Source organism: Pan paniscus, chromosome 8, assembly GCF_029289425.2.
Source record: "Pan paniscus chromosome 8, NHGRI_mPanPan1-v2.0_pri, whole genome shotgun sequence".
NCBI classification, from domain to species: Eukaryota; Metazoa; Chordata; class Mammalia; order Primates; family Hominidae; genus Pan; species Pan paniscus.
This window is the reverse complement of record NC_073257.2, coordinates 104,529,648-104,544,134: the sequence shown is the minus strand read 5'-3', so window position 1 is coordinate 104,544,134 and position 14,487 is coordinate 104,529,648. Positions and strand designations below refer to the sequence as shown.

General features: G+C 39.3%; 1 protein-coding gene across 7 annotated transcripts in view; it reads left to right on the top strand.

Moving 5' to 3' along the window:
• Positions 1-14,487, top strand: part of IDE (insulin degrading enzyme) — a 128,464-nt gene that overhangs the window by 71,493 nt on the left and 42,484 nt on the right. For all 7 annotated transcript variants that reach the window (XM_034931104.2, XM_008950689.6, XM_034931105.4 and 4 more), the window contains 5 exons: positions 466-628; positions 1,155-1,247; positions 1,694-1,785; positions 2,838-2,918; positions 4,351-4,454. In XM_034931104.2, coding sequence (XP_034786995.1) covers positions 466-628; positions 1,155-1,247; positions 1,694-1,785; positions 2,838-2,918; positions 4,351-4,454 — 533 coding nt within the window. The remainder of the gene's footprint in view (positions 1-465; positions 629-1,154; positions 1,248-1,693; positions 1,786-2,837; positions 2,919-4,350; positions 4,455-14,487) is intronic.

Sequence of the window (14,487 nt, the reverse complement as noted above, 5' to 3'; positions counted from 1 at the left end):
CTCCCAAAGTTGGAGGATTATAGGTGTGAGCCACCGCACCCGGCCCCCATGTGGTTTTAAATATTTGTCGGGATAATAAAATCAATCTCACATTTATTAGGATCATGAATCACCAAAAACATATCAATATGTTCCGGTCTTTACATGCTAAAAGTAGTTTTGGTAGCTGTAGTCTTAATAGACTGTTGAAGCTGTTAACCTGTACCTGAAGATAAGCATTCAAAACCATTAATATTTAGCTGCATGGTTCAGGGGGTCAAACATGGACTATATACCGACTGTAATGAAATTCCACTAGGAGAGTGCTGAGTCATTTATTTCTTTGTGGTCAGTGTATCATTTTTTGTGGCAATTGATTTGCTCTTAAATTTGGGATTCTCCCATGAAAATCATTCTTCATAGTTTAGAAATATTTTCTTCAGTAGGAGTCGTATATAGCTAATCTCTGTGATTTGTTTTCTCCAGCAACTTTACAAAATAGTACCCATTAAAGATATTAGGAATCTCTATGTGACATTTCCCATACCTGACCTTCAGAAATACTACAAATCAAATCCTGGTCATTATCTTGGTCATCTCATTGGGCATGAAGGTCCTGGAAGTCTGTTATCAGAACTTAAATCAAAGGGTAAGTCTCCTGGGCAGCATCTTCTGAGTGTCCACCACATCTTTTCACTCTGGCTCTCATTTTCTCCTGAATAGTGTCCTATGAAGGAACATTGTTAGATGTGACCATTTTGGGTTAGTGAGTGAGATGGTAGTTGTTGGCATGCTGTTGTCTTTTTTTTTTTTTTTTTTTTCTTTTTTAGATAGAGATGGGGTTTCGCCATTTTGCCTAGGCTAGTCTCAAACTCCTGGTCTCAAGCGATCCGCCCATCTTGGCCTCCTAAAGTGCTGGGATTAGAGGCATGAGCCACCGCGCCCAGCCAGTAGTCTACTCTTGACTGGGAATTGATTTGAGGAATCTTCAGGAAAGCCCCCACTTCTGCACCATCTTAAACTGCTTTTCTGAACTGATTTTTTTTTCCCAATCTTTTTGCAAGAGGTTCATTCTGATATCTTAGGAACATACAGTATGAATTTTTAAAATTTTTCTTATCTTCAAGGAAGCCACATATGCAATCAATCATATTGATTTCCTTTGAATGTTGCAGGCTGGGTTAATACTCTTGTTGGTGGGCAGAAGGAAGGAGCCCGAGGTTTTATGTTTTTTATCATTAATGTGGACTTGACCGAGGAAGGATTATGTAAGTATTGATTCACCTTTTTACTTTTGAATGAAAATTTACTTTCTATGATGTTTTTTAACTTCTTCATGCTGTGGATCTGTTTTATGTTGAAAGCTACAACACTTTAATTCATACAACTTATCCATTGTATTTTTCATATGTAACTTGGCCTTTGTTTCATGGATGATTCCTCCCCCCTTAACAACTGATCATTATGTTGCACTTGTTAAATGTGGACTTGGCTTTTTATTTGCTCATTTACTGCCCCAACACCCTTTCTGTCACATATCTCTGAGCCCAGAGGGCCATGTATGTGGGACACGTAAAGCCAGTCTCAGGGAGGTGAGGACTGCATTTTCTAAGAGGGACCATCTTCCACTTATCTGACTTTACCTTAGGAGTGAGCTCACTGCTTTGAAGGATTCAAGGACTGAATGGTTTTTAAGTGTGCCCCTTTTTTCCAGTACATGTTGAAGATATAATTTTGCACATGTTTCAATACATTCAGAAGTTACGTGCAGAAGGACCTCAAGAATGGGTTTTCCAAGAGTGCAAGGTACTTTTGTTTCACCAAAATTTTTCTTAAGGAATCTGTTTTTCAAGAGCAAATACATGTGAATTAATTTAAATTTAAGGCCCAGTTAAACTTTTAAAGTTTTTTTCCTAACTGAAGTCTAAAATTTTGCAATGTATAATAGTATTAGTTAAGGCTTAGTTGTACTAGTCTGATTTGCTACTTGGGGCACAACTAAGGGGAAAGGCATCGTGTAGCCCTTTTTAGGATGGAAAAGGGAAGAAATCAAATGCTTTTCCATCACTCAGAAGAAAATCAGCAGTTTCTTGAGCTGGAATATGTCAGGGATTATGTTACTCCCTGCCTGAAGCTGCATGAGGTCTGTCATTTTCAGATCTTTAAATCTGTAGCAAACTCTCAAAGAAGTAATGAATTGCTTTATGTATGATTGTGTTATTAAAAGTGATTTTATTATTGTATGTATGGGAAGAGGCTGGCTTTTTTTTTTTTTGCGTAAAACAAATGGTGTTTGTCTTTCAAATTTTTAAAAGCCTTTTAAAAAAGGGTTTTTAAAAATACGTGCTTTAAAGCCTATCGAGATTCTCAAATGTATTTTAGTATGAGAAACATCCTTTTTAACTAGATAAAAGTTTAAAGGTATAATCTCTGCTTCTGAAAATTGTGACAATAACTCCTAATCTGGGTGCTGTTCTCTGAATGAGTCATCAAAATCATCTATGGTAGAATTGTTGGATCTCACAAGGTTCTTTCACACAGTTTTTCTAAATTCTTTGGCTACTAGTTTCAACAACTTAGGCTATCGAGCCATATCCTGTATTTGTTATTTTCATTGAAAGTTGTTTACCTATTTTGCTTTTGGTTTTAAGCCTAGATTGATGGATTAAATTTTATACACATTAAGAAATTTTTAAAATATTCTATACATTTCTAAATCAAGCATAGCCATTTTTTCAGAAAGTGTGATAAAGTTAAATATGGAGTAGAAAGCTTATAGTGCAAGCCAAACACTTAAAAAAAAAAAAGTTTTCTAAATAAGGGTGGCCGTATCTAATTGGATTAACTTTCTATTTTAGGACTTGAATGCTGTTGCTTTTAGGTTTAAAGACAAAGAGAGGCCACGGGGCTATACATCTAAGATTGCAGGAATATTGCATGTAAGTTTGTTGTTATTTTACTGTATACATTGCTGTGTGGAGTATTTCAGCAATCTTGCATATATTTTCAGTAATAAGTGAATGATTACAATTGAAGCTGAGGTATAAAGCTTTCAACTTTGTAGCAACAGGGCAAATGTTGATGTCAGGAGATGTTTAAAATCTTAATTTTCATCATCATGAAATTTATTTTATGTAATATTTTTATTAAATATGCATTTTGCTTATTGGCTTTAAATATATTTCAGTTCTACAGCGTATCAGGTGTTACTTATATGAAAGCTACTGATCATTTACTTTTTTTAAATTTCCATTGCTACCATCCTAGTCTGAGCTATCATCATTTCTTGCTTGGGCTACCATGATAGTCTTTTACCTGCGATCCCTATTTTCCTCTTGGTCCCCAAATTTTCCTTGGCCTACAAGGTGATGTGGCCCCAGCCTATCTGGCCATCTTCTATACCACTGTCCGGCCCACCTCTCCCATTTGCATTCCACTCCAACTGTACTGGCTCTCTAATTTTCAAGCATTAAGTTTATTCCTCCCCCATTGCTATTTTCTCTACATGAAACACTGTTCCATCTGATCTTTGCCTGGCTAGGTTCTTATCATTTAAGTCTCCACTCAGAGTTCTTCTCCTCAGACCTTCTCTGACCTCCCAATCTAAAATAATGCCCCTGCCCCTTTTTTTATTGTTTTCGTAGCATCTCTCACTAACATTACAATATTTGTTTGTTGTCTGCCTCCCTCCCAATTACAATGTCTTTGTGCTTCTTGGAGGACAAAGGATTTCATGTGTCTTACCTACTTTTGTATCCATAGTGTGTGGAACAGTGTCTGGCACATAGTAGATGTTCATTAAATATTTATTGGATGAATGAATCAGTCAGTGTGTCTCAGTATATTGGAAGTTGCTTTTACCAAAAAGCATCTTCTGCATTGTTTTTCTACACTGGCCAAAAATATAAGCCATTTTTTTTTCCACAGCCGCTTCCTAAATGTTTGTCTAATTTGTTTCATAGAAATTTAGGAGGAAATTCTGTTCCTAAAAATGTGTGTACTTTATATTTTAAAAATCCTGTAGGTGTCAGCATTTTAATATCGAATTTTCTTCATTAACAAGTACTCAGTTTTTAACCAGAAACATTCGTGGTTTTCCCTGAAAGAAATGTGATTTTGCTCTCTACAATGGAAGTATGTTTGGGGATTAACAGTATATTTGGCAGAATCATCAAACAATATGAAACTGCTTAACAATGTGGTAGGAAAGAGACAACGATTTAGGGCTACAGAAAATTTTTCCAATGGAGTAAAATTTAACTGAAGAGAGAAAGGGTGTACAGTAATGAATTTAATGTGTTACAGATCTGCTTTAATAAACTATGTAGTAGCTTTGTATATTTTATTTATTTATATTTTCCTTTTTAAAAGTATTATCCCCTAGAAGAGGTGCTCACAGCGGAATATTTACTGGAAGAATTTAGACCTGACTTAATAGAGATGGTTCTCGATAAACTCAGACCAGAAAATGTCCGGTGAGTCACCATACAGATTTTACTATTATACACTAAATTTTCAATAATGATTAGAATCTGAAAAAATTTGAAATTGTGAATAAAATGCTTTTAAACATTTTATCAAGCATTGCAAAAGTAGAGAATAGTATAATGAAGCAACACCAAGCTTCAACCATTGATACATGGCCAATCTTTTTTAATCTATACCCATCCCTCTTCAGTCATCCCCCTTCCACCCTAAATTATTTTGAGGCAATATCTCTAAAAGATGAGGACATTTTTAAAAACAAATATAATTTTATTATCATAAATAAAATAGAATAATAACCTGTCTTAACCTGGCTGTATTCTAACTCAAACGCCCAAAGTATCAGCCCACCTATCTGACTCATATAAGCAAATGAAGGCACCCTCTTTTTCTTAAGCCACAGTAAAGATTACAATCTCAGAATCCTCCTGATTGACCAGTGGTTAACCTGGAAATCAAAAGTCCAAACTCTTATAGTAGCAGAGGTATTCTTGCTAGAGGAAAGTAGTCCTTAAAGTGCTTGTGAGCCACCACATGATATTCCTCCCATAAAACTGAATTTCATCTATGTTTTCTAAAGTCAAATGATAGAGGGAATATAATTGAATGACATGTTTTACATTTTTAATTTTTCTCCTCTGTTAGGGAAGTATTTTTGAAATTCTACTGGCAATTTGGTTATTGAGTAAGTTTTTTGGAACAGTTGTTTTATGAATAAGATCAACAATGTGATAGAACTTTTTGTTAAAAAAAAAATCTTTTTGGGCTGGGCGCGGTGGCTCCTGCCTGTAATCCCAGCACTTTGGGAGGCCAGGGCGGGCGGATCAGCTGAGGTCGGGAGTTCGAGACCAGCCTGACCAACATGGAGAAACCCCGTCTCTAATAAAAATACAAAATTAGCCAGGCATGGTGGCATGCATCTGTAATCCCAGCTACTCGGGAGGCTGCAACAGGAGAATCGCTTGAACCCAGGAGGTGGAGGTTGCTGTGAGCCGAGATCATGCCATTGCACTCCAGCCTAGGCAACAAGAGTGAAACTCCGTCTCAAAAAAAAAAAAAAAGTCTTTTTGACAGAACTATCCTATCAGAGTCTTTTCCTAGTTACCATTGTTTGAACTTTTCCAGACATATTATCAAAGCTTCATTAGCGATAATTGCATATATATGACTTGCACTATACTGTTTAGGTTGAGAACAATAATTAATGTCTTCTAATGTTCAGGTGGGCTTGGCCTATCTATTGTCACTCCTAGGTGGTTGGTGGACTCGGGTGACTTTCTTCTAGGAAATACTATTAGCCAGATTTTACCTGACCTCATGCTAGGATTCAGCTAAATATTCTATTTTTTGGGAAGCCAAGGCAGAGGAGGATCACTTGAGCCTAGGAGTTTAAGACCAGCCTGAGCAGCATAGTGACACCCTATCTGTATTTAAAAAGTTTTAATGATTTTTTTATGTTATGATACAGTGTTTGGATGAGTACAGATAATTATCTAGCTTCAAGAACAATTTTTTATAGAGATAGGGTCTCACTGTGTTGCCCAGGTGGATCTCAAACTCCTGGCCTCAAGCAGTCCAGCTTAGCCCCCCAAAGTGCTGGGATTACAGCCGTCGTAAGCCACTGTGCCCAGTCTAGAATTTTCTTTTCTTTTTTCTTACTGAGCCTAGAATTTTTAAATTGGAATAAGATACCATGGTTTTGAGGTTTAAAAAATATATTAAGGGTCAAAATTTAGAAATCTTTTTCAATGAAAATAACATGTGAAATTATTTAGAAATTAAATTTCTGTTTTGAGGTACCCAGTAGGTTACCATGTTTCCTACGCAGTTTCTTGTCAATATTTTAAGTCCCCATTTATTGCCTAATCCTTAATTACTCAAGAATTGATTATGATACAGAAAATCATACTGAAAAACTAGACGAAGTTACTGACAGCTGTGAATTCATTAGAGATTGCTGAGTTGATCAGTCTGCCTTTAACAGCAAATGCTCTTTTTCAACTCTAGATAATTTACTGAGGAATTGAAAAATGAAGAAATCTTTCCTTTTCCATTCAGTGAACAACAGAGAAAGTTGTAGATTAAATATTTGTATAACGTAATATGTTAAGTTATTCATGCCTGACGTAGTTTAGTGGGGGATGGCGAGATATAGTTCACATAATTTAAATGGTTTGAAGTGATATATGCACTGATACACATAATTGCGTATGTAGAAAATCCTAAGGAATCTACTTTCCCCTTCAAAAATCTGGAACCAATAACTGAATTCATTACAGTCACAGGTTGCAAGGTCAACATACAAAAATCAACTGCATATCTATATATAGCAACAAAAAAATAGAAAATTAAAAGAAGTATTTATAATAACAACAAAAGCATAATATTACTAGGAATGAGTTTAACCAAAGATAAGCAAGACTTCTACATAAAAAACTAAAAACAGTAGAAGAGAGCAAATATTAGCCGAGAAAAATGAAAGAAGACCTAAATAAATGGAGAAGCATACTATAGTCATACATTAGGAGACTTGATATTATTAATATGTTAGTTCTCTCCAATCTGATTCATAGACTCAATGTAATCATAACCAAAATCCTGGTAGGCTGTTTTTCTTTTTCTTTTTATTCATTTATTTAGAGACAGGGTCTTGCATTGTCACCCAGGCTGGACTGTAGTGGCGGGATCATAGCTCACTGCAGCCTTGACCTCTTGGGCTTAAGTGATCTCCTGCGTCAGCTTCCTGAGTAGCTGGGATTATGGGTGCAAGCCACTATACCTGTTTGTTTATTATTATTATTTTTTAGATGGAGTTTCATTCTTGTCACCCAGGCTGGAAGTGCAATGGTGCAATCTCGGCTTACTGCAACCTCCGCCTCCCAGGTTCAAGCAATTCTCTTACCTCAGCCTCCTGAGTAGCTGGGATTACAGGCACCCGCCACCACACCTGGCTAATTTTTTTATTTTTAGTAGAGATGGGGTTTCACCATGTTGACCAGGCTGGTCTCGAACTCCTGACCTCAGGTGATCCGCCCACCTCAGCCTCCCAAAGTGCTGGGATTACAGGCGTGAGTCACCGTTCCCGGCCTTTTTTCTTTTTTCTTTTTTTTTTTTTAGACGGAGTCTCGCTGTGTCACCAGGCTGGAGTGCAGTGGCGCAATCTCGGCTCACTGCAACCTCCGCATCCCGGGATCAAGCTATTCTCCTGCCTCAGCCTCCCCAGTAGCTGTAACCACAGGCACGCGCCACCATGCCCAGCTAATTTTTGTATTTTTAGTAGAGACAGGGTTTCACCATGTTGGCCAGGATGGTCTCGATCTCTTGACTTTGTGATCTGCCTACCTTGGCTTCCCAAAGTGCTGGGATTACAGGCGTGAGCCAACGCACCGGCTTTTTTTTTTTTTTTTTTTTTTTTAAAGACAGAGTCTTGCTCTGTTGCCCGGGCTGGAGTGCACTAGTGTGATCTTGGCTCACTGCAACCTCCTCCTCCTGGGTTTAAGCAATTCTCATGCCTCAGCCTCCCAAGTAGGTGGGATTACAGGCATGTGCCACCAATGCCCAGCTAATTTTTTAATTTTTTTGTAGAGAGAGAGTCTCACTATGTTGCCCAGATTAGTCTCGAACTCCTGAGCTCAAATGATCCTCCCACCTCAGCCTCCCAAAGTGCTGGGATTACAGGCATGTGCCAGTGCACCTGGCCTTTTTTTTCTTTTTTTCTTTTTCTTTTTTTTTTTTCTGAGACAGGATCTCACTCTGTCGCCCAGGCTGGAGTGCAGTGGTGCGATCTCAGCTCACTGCAACCTCTGCCTCCCAGGTTCAAGCGGTTCTCTTGCCTCAGCCTCCCAAGTAGCTGGGATTACAGGTGTATGCCACCACACCCAGCTAATTTTTGTGTTTTCAGTAGAGATGGGGTTTCACCATGTTGGCCAGGCTGTTTTTTCTTTTTTCAGAAATTGGTTCCAAAATTTATATGGACATACAAAGGACCTAGATAAGTCAGAACACTCCTGAAAAAAAAAAATCACCAAATGTGGGAGGAATTAAACCACTAGATTTGAGGACATTAGTATAAAGCTTCAGTAATTAAGACACGGTAGTATTGACATCATATGGATAGACAAAGAAATCATTGGAACAGAACAGAGTCCAGATATAGTTCCACACATATATGGTCAGTTGATTTTTTTGTTGTGATTAAAAAACAACTTCCCTTTTCTCTCTGCCTTCTGATAATCACTATTCTACATTCTGTTTCTATGGGTTTAACTACTTTCGATACCTAATGTAAGTAGAATCATACAACATACCTTTCTGTGCCTGGTTCATTTCACTTACTATAATGTCTTCAAGGTTCATCCATGTTGTAGCATATGACAGGATTCCCTTTCTTTTTAAGGCTAAATAGTGTTCCATTATATGTATATACCATATTTTCTTTATGCATTCATCTATCAGTCAGTTGGGTTTTTGTTTTTTTTTTTTTTGAGATGGAGTTTCACTCTTGTTGTCCAGGCTGGAATGCCATGGTGCGATCTCAGCTCACTGAAACCTCCATCTCCCGAGTTTAAGCGATTCTCTTGCCTCAGCCTCCCGAGTAGCTGGGATTACAGGCACGCACCACCATGTCTGGCTAATTTTGTATTTTTAATAGAGACGGGGTTTCTCCATGTTGGTCAGGCTGGTCTCGAACTCATGACCTCAGGTGATCCGCCGTTCTCGGCCTCCCAAAGTGCTGGGATTACAGGCATGAGCCACTGCACCCGGCCAGTCAGTTGATTTTATTTTTGAGAAGAGCATCAACATAATTGAGAATGGAAAATCTTTTCAACAAATGGTGCTGTTCTACTAGCTGCGTATCTATATGAAAAATGATGAAACTTGACCTTTGCCTCATACTATGTATAAAATTTGAGATAGATCGTAGACCTAAATATAAACACTAAATCTATAAAACTTCCAGAAAAAATAGAAAAATATCTTCAAAACCTTGAGATAGGCAAAGATTTCTCAGATAGAACATGAAAAGCAGTAACCACTAACAAAAACACATTGACCGTGCACAGTGGTTCACACCCGTAATGCCAGCACTTTGGGAGGCATAGAGGGAGGATTGCTTGAGCTCAGGAGTTCGAGACCAGCCTGGGCAACATGATGAAACCCCATCTCTAAAAAAGTATGCAAATTAGCAGGGTGTGGTAGTGCATGCCTGTAGTCCCAGCTACTCAGGAGGCTGAGGCAGAAGGATCACTTGAGCCCAGGAGGTGGAGGTTGCAGTGAGCCATGATCATACCACTGCACTCCAGCCTGGGCAACAGGGTGAGACCCTGTCTTAAAGAAGGCTGAGTGCGGTGGCTCATGCCTATAATCCTAGCACTTTGGGAGACCAAAGTGGGTGGATCACCTGAGGTCAGGAGTTCAAGACCAGCCTGGCCAACATGGCAAAACCTCATCTCTATGGTAATTCCAGCTACTTGGGAGGCTGAGGCAGGAGAATTGCTTGAACCTGGGGGCCGGAGGTTGCAGTGAGCCAAGATCATGCCACTTGACTCCACCCTGGGCAAAAGAGCAAAACTCCATCTCAAAAAAAAAAGAAAAACCACCAATAATGGACTTCATCAATATTAAAAACTGCTCTTAAGTGATACATGCATTTACTTACATCATTAAAATACATTGAAGAAAAATACCCAGAACACACACTAATTTTTACTTTACTTGCCACACTAGTTTTAATTTACTTGCCTCATTTAGGCAAGTAAAACAGTTTAAATATTTGTATTTTCCTCAGTGTACTTACATTTCCAGGGGGGAAAAATCAGCCTAAATCCGGTTGAATTTTATCATATACCTTCTACAAATAAAACCTCTTACCAACATGAGGAGAAAGAGCTATAGATTTACTAATAGAACTCGTTAGACAATCTGTTTTCCAGGTTCAAGCAATTCTCTTGCCTCAGCCTCCCAGTAGCTGGGATAACATGCACCCGCCACCATGCCTGACTAATTTTTGTTTTTTGTTCTTTGAGATGGAGTTTCGCTCTTGTTGCCTAGGCTGGAGTGCAATGGCACGATCTTGGCTCACTGCACCTCTGCCTCCCGGGTTCAGACAATTCTCCTGCCTCAGCCTCCCGAGTAGCTGGGATTACAGGCACCTGCCACCACGCCCAGCTAACTTTTTGTATTTTTAGTAGAGATGGGGTTTTGCTATGTTGGCCAGGCTGGTCTCGAACTCCTGACCTCAGGTGATCCACCTGCCTCGGCCTCCCAAAGTGCTGGGATTACAGGTGTGAGCCACCATGCCCGGCCTGTATTTTTTTTTAGTAGAGACAAGATTTCACCATGTTGGCCAGGCTGGTCTCAAACTCCTGACCTCAAGTGATCCACCCACCCCGTCCTCTCAAAGTGCTGGGATTATAGGTGTGAGCCCCCATACCCGGCCTCACTAGACAATCTTTAAGATTCCTTCCAGTTACTAATTTTGTGTGGTTTTGTCACCTACTACTAGTCATGAGATCTTGGATACATCATTTTTTTCTTTCAATGTTTATTGAATCACTTATGTGAAACCTCAGAGTTGACAGTCCTGAAAGGGGGACTTGTGAAAAGTTAACTTTATATAATGTCATGAATACTGGCTGTCAGTTAATTTCCTTGAACCCTGCTCATCTGCAAAGTGGGGATAGTGCTTTATCTATATGATGTAAAATGATTTAGCAAAGTCAAAAAGTGTTGTACAAACACAAGGTAATGCTATATTAAAGTTATACCATATAATAAGGATGTGCTTTTTCATTTTTGTAAGAAAAAACCATGATTTAAATTATAATTCTTGCTGCTCTAGAGCCAGTAATTGACCCAGCAACACTTCGTAGGAGTGCATTTGCTGGAGCATATGTTTTACTTTTGAAATTGCATATTTCTAAATTTGATATCTTATGCAATTAAATACCTCTTTTTACTCTCACATTTAAAGAGAAAGCACTTTTCCTCTACAGGATTGGTCTCTGTGACTGTTAACAGTTGTAACTGCAGTAGGTCAGTGACACATGGTGCAAAACAGCCTGGGATAATATGGCCAGCTGCCAGACCAGACTAGGGTGGCTCAAGGGTAAGATTACCTTCTTTAATACCTGCTGAGACAAGTTTAACATTGCAACCAGGTAGGGAAATAAACAGGAAACTCTTAAGAATGAAAGGAACCTTAGAGGCCATTTAATCCAACTCCTGTTAGGTATACACTTGGCCCTCCATATCCACAGGGGATTGGTTCCAAGACCCCCATGGATATCAAAATCCAAGGTGCTCAAGTCCCTTATATAAAATGGTGTAGTATGGTACTGTGTATCTGTTCTGCAGTATCCCAGCTAAGTAGTTACCAGCTTCAGTTTAACTTCTTCCAAGGATGGGGAACTCATTAAATACCAAGGTAGCCAGTTTCATTTTTGCCAGTCCTAATTGTTAGACAATTATTTTGAATTTTGAGACTTGATTACCTGTTCAAAGGTGTTTACCTATTATTACTCAATGATCATTGTCACCCACCTCCCCTGATCCTATCATTTGGTGCCTGTTTTACCATATTAAATCTACAAAGACAGCTATAGAGTCTTTGTCATGTGCCTTCCTTTAGTCATAAATAATTCCATTTATTTGGGAGAAGTTATTCTTAATTAGTCCATGAAAGTCCTAGTGATAATGACGGTTTTCTTGTCTAAATGTCTGACAGTCTGACAGTTAACTGTAGAATTTTGTCAGGGATCAATTCTTAATTTACTGGCTTATGGTGTTCAGGCTTCACTCCTTTTTTCTTTTTGAAAGTTACAGCATTTGCCCATCTCCATCTCCAGTTTTCTGCCTCATCTCGTGTTCTCCAGCATTTCTAAAAGTTGATGGACAATGATTCTGTTAGGATTTGGTAGTTGCCTAAGCATTAGAAATTGTGACTCATCTATGTTTGGAGATGTGATTTCTCCTTTTTTATTTTTATATTTTTTGAGACAGAGCTGGAGTGCAATGGCACAATCTCAGCTCACTGCAACCTCGGCCTCCTGAGTTCAAAGGATTCTCCTGCCTCAGCCTCCCGAGTGGCTGGCATTACAGGCGCCCACTACCACACCCGGCTAATTTTTGTATTTTTAGTAGAGATAGGGTTTCACCATATTGGCCAGGCTGGTCTTGAACTCCTGACCTCAAGTGATCCACCGGCCTCAGCCTCCCAAATTGTTGAGATTACAGGCATGAGCCACCACACCTGGCTAGAGAGGTGGTTTCATACTTGGCTCATTCACCTATCTTCAACTCCTTTTTTCTGTGTTTGGTCCACCTTTACAGTTTAAACAGCCATGTTTATTTCAAAGACCAGGTAAATAAGAGAGGAGTAGTCCTGCCATCTGTTAACATGAGATTAACTGATTACATTTTGCTATAGGTCATGTGTCCTATTAAATTATGAGTTTCTTCCAAATAGGAACTATATTTTGTCTTTCCCAGAATTTGACCTGGTAAGAACTCAGTAAAAGTTGACTGAATTTTCTAAACTTTAAGCCTAATCTTTCTTGACTTTTTTCTTACTTTAAGAAACACTTTAGGCCAGGCGTGGTGGCTCACGCCTGTAATCCCAGCATTTTGAGAGGCTGAGGCAGGTGGATCACCTGAGGTTGGGTGTTCAAGACCAGCCTGACCAACATGGTGAAACCCCATCTCTACTAAAAATACAAAAATTAGCCGGGCATGGTGGCAGGCACCTGTAATCCCAGCTACTCAGAAGGCTGAGGCATAGAAATCGCTTGAACCCAGGGGGCGGAGGTTGCAGTGAGCCAAGATCATGCCACTGCACTCCAGCCTGGGGGATAGAGCGACCCTGTCTCAAAAAAAAAAAAAAAAAACACTTAAAAAATGGTTTTTAGCATTTTTCATGAGCCTCAATTCCTTTAGCACTTTAGCTTTCCTATCACTATTTAAGTATGATTTTTGAGCCTCATCAATAGATTTTTTTTTTTCAACTTTCTGTCTTCTGTGTGTATCCTTTAAAAATCTAATTTGATATCATGATAGTGTAGAATTTTACTAGTGGAAGGAGAGGGTTCATCTAATTTGAATCCCTATTTAAAAATTAATGAGGCCGGGTGTGGTGGCTCACGCCTGTAGTCCCAGCACTTTAGGAGGCCAAGGTGGGTGGATCACCTGAGGTCAGGAGTTGGAGACCAGCCTGGCCAACATGGCGAAACCCCGTCTCTATTAAAAATACAAAAGAATGGGTGCAGTGGCTCATGCCTCTAATCCCAGCACTTTGGGAGGCCGAGGTGGGCGGATCACAAGGTCGGGAGTTTGAGACCAGCCTGGCCAACATAGTGAAACCTTGTCTCTACTAAAAATACAAAAATTAGCCAGGCATGGTGGCGTGTGCCTGTAGTCCCAGCTACTCAGGAGGCTGAGGCAGGAGAATCGCTTGAATCCAGGAGGCGGAGGTTGTGGTGAGCCAAGATCGCGCCACTGCACTCCAGCCTGGGCAACAGAGTGAGACGCCATCTTAAAAAAAAAAAAAAAAAAAAAGCCGAGTGTGATGTAATCCTAGCTACTATGGAAGCCGAGGCAGGAGAATCGCTTGAACTCAGGAGGTGGAGGTTCCAGGGAGCCGAGATCATACCACTGCACTCCAGCCTGGGCGACAGAGCAAGACTCCGTCTCAAAAAAAAAAAAGAAAAATTAAAAATTAATGAAACTGAAGTTTAGAGAGGCTAAATGGCTTGTGCCTAACTTAGATCTGTGATTTTGGCAAGATTTCAAAGAAAGTGATTCAGAGTATCTGCCAGAATCTCAGTTTCTTATTGCCAGGTCTGTGCCCTTTCCACTAATTGTTTGAATTAATCACAATTACCTATGAAGCCTCTTCTCATTCTTTGGACATCTTTTCCCTATTCTGTGTTAGGGATCATTTGTAAAAATCTCAGGAGAGTTTATTCTTTGGGAACCATATTGCCTTTTCATGTCTGTAGTCAGGAGACCTTTTGTTTCCAGATGAGT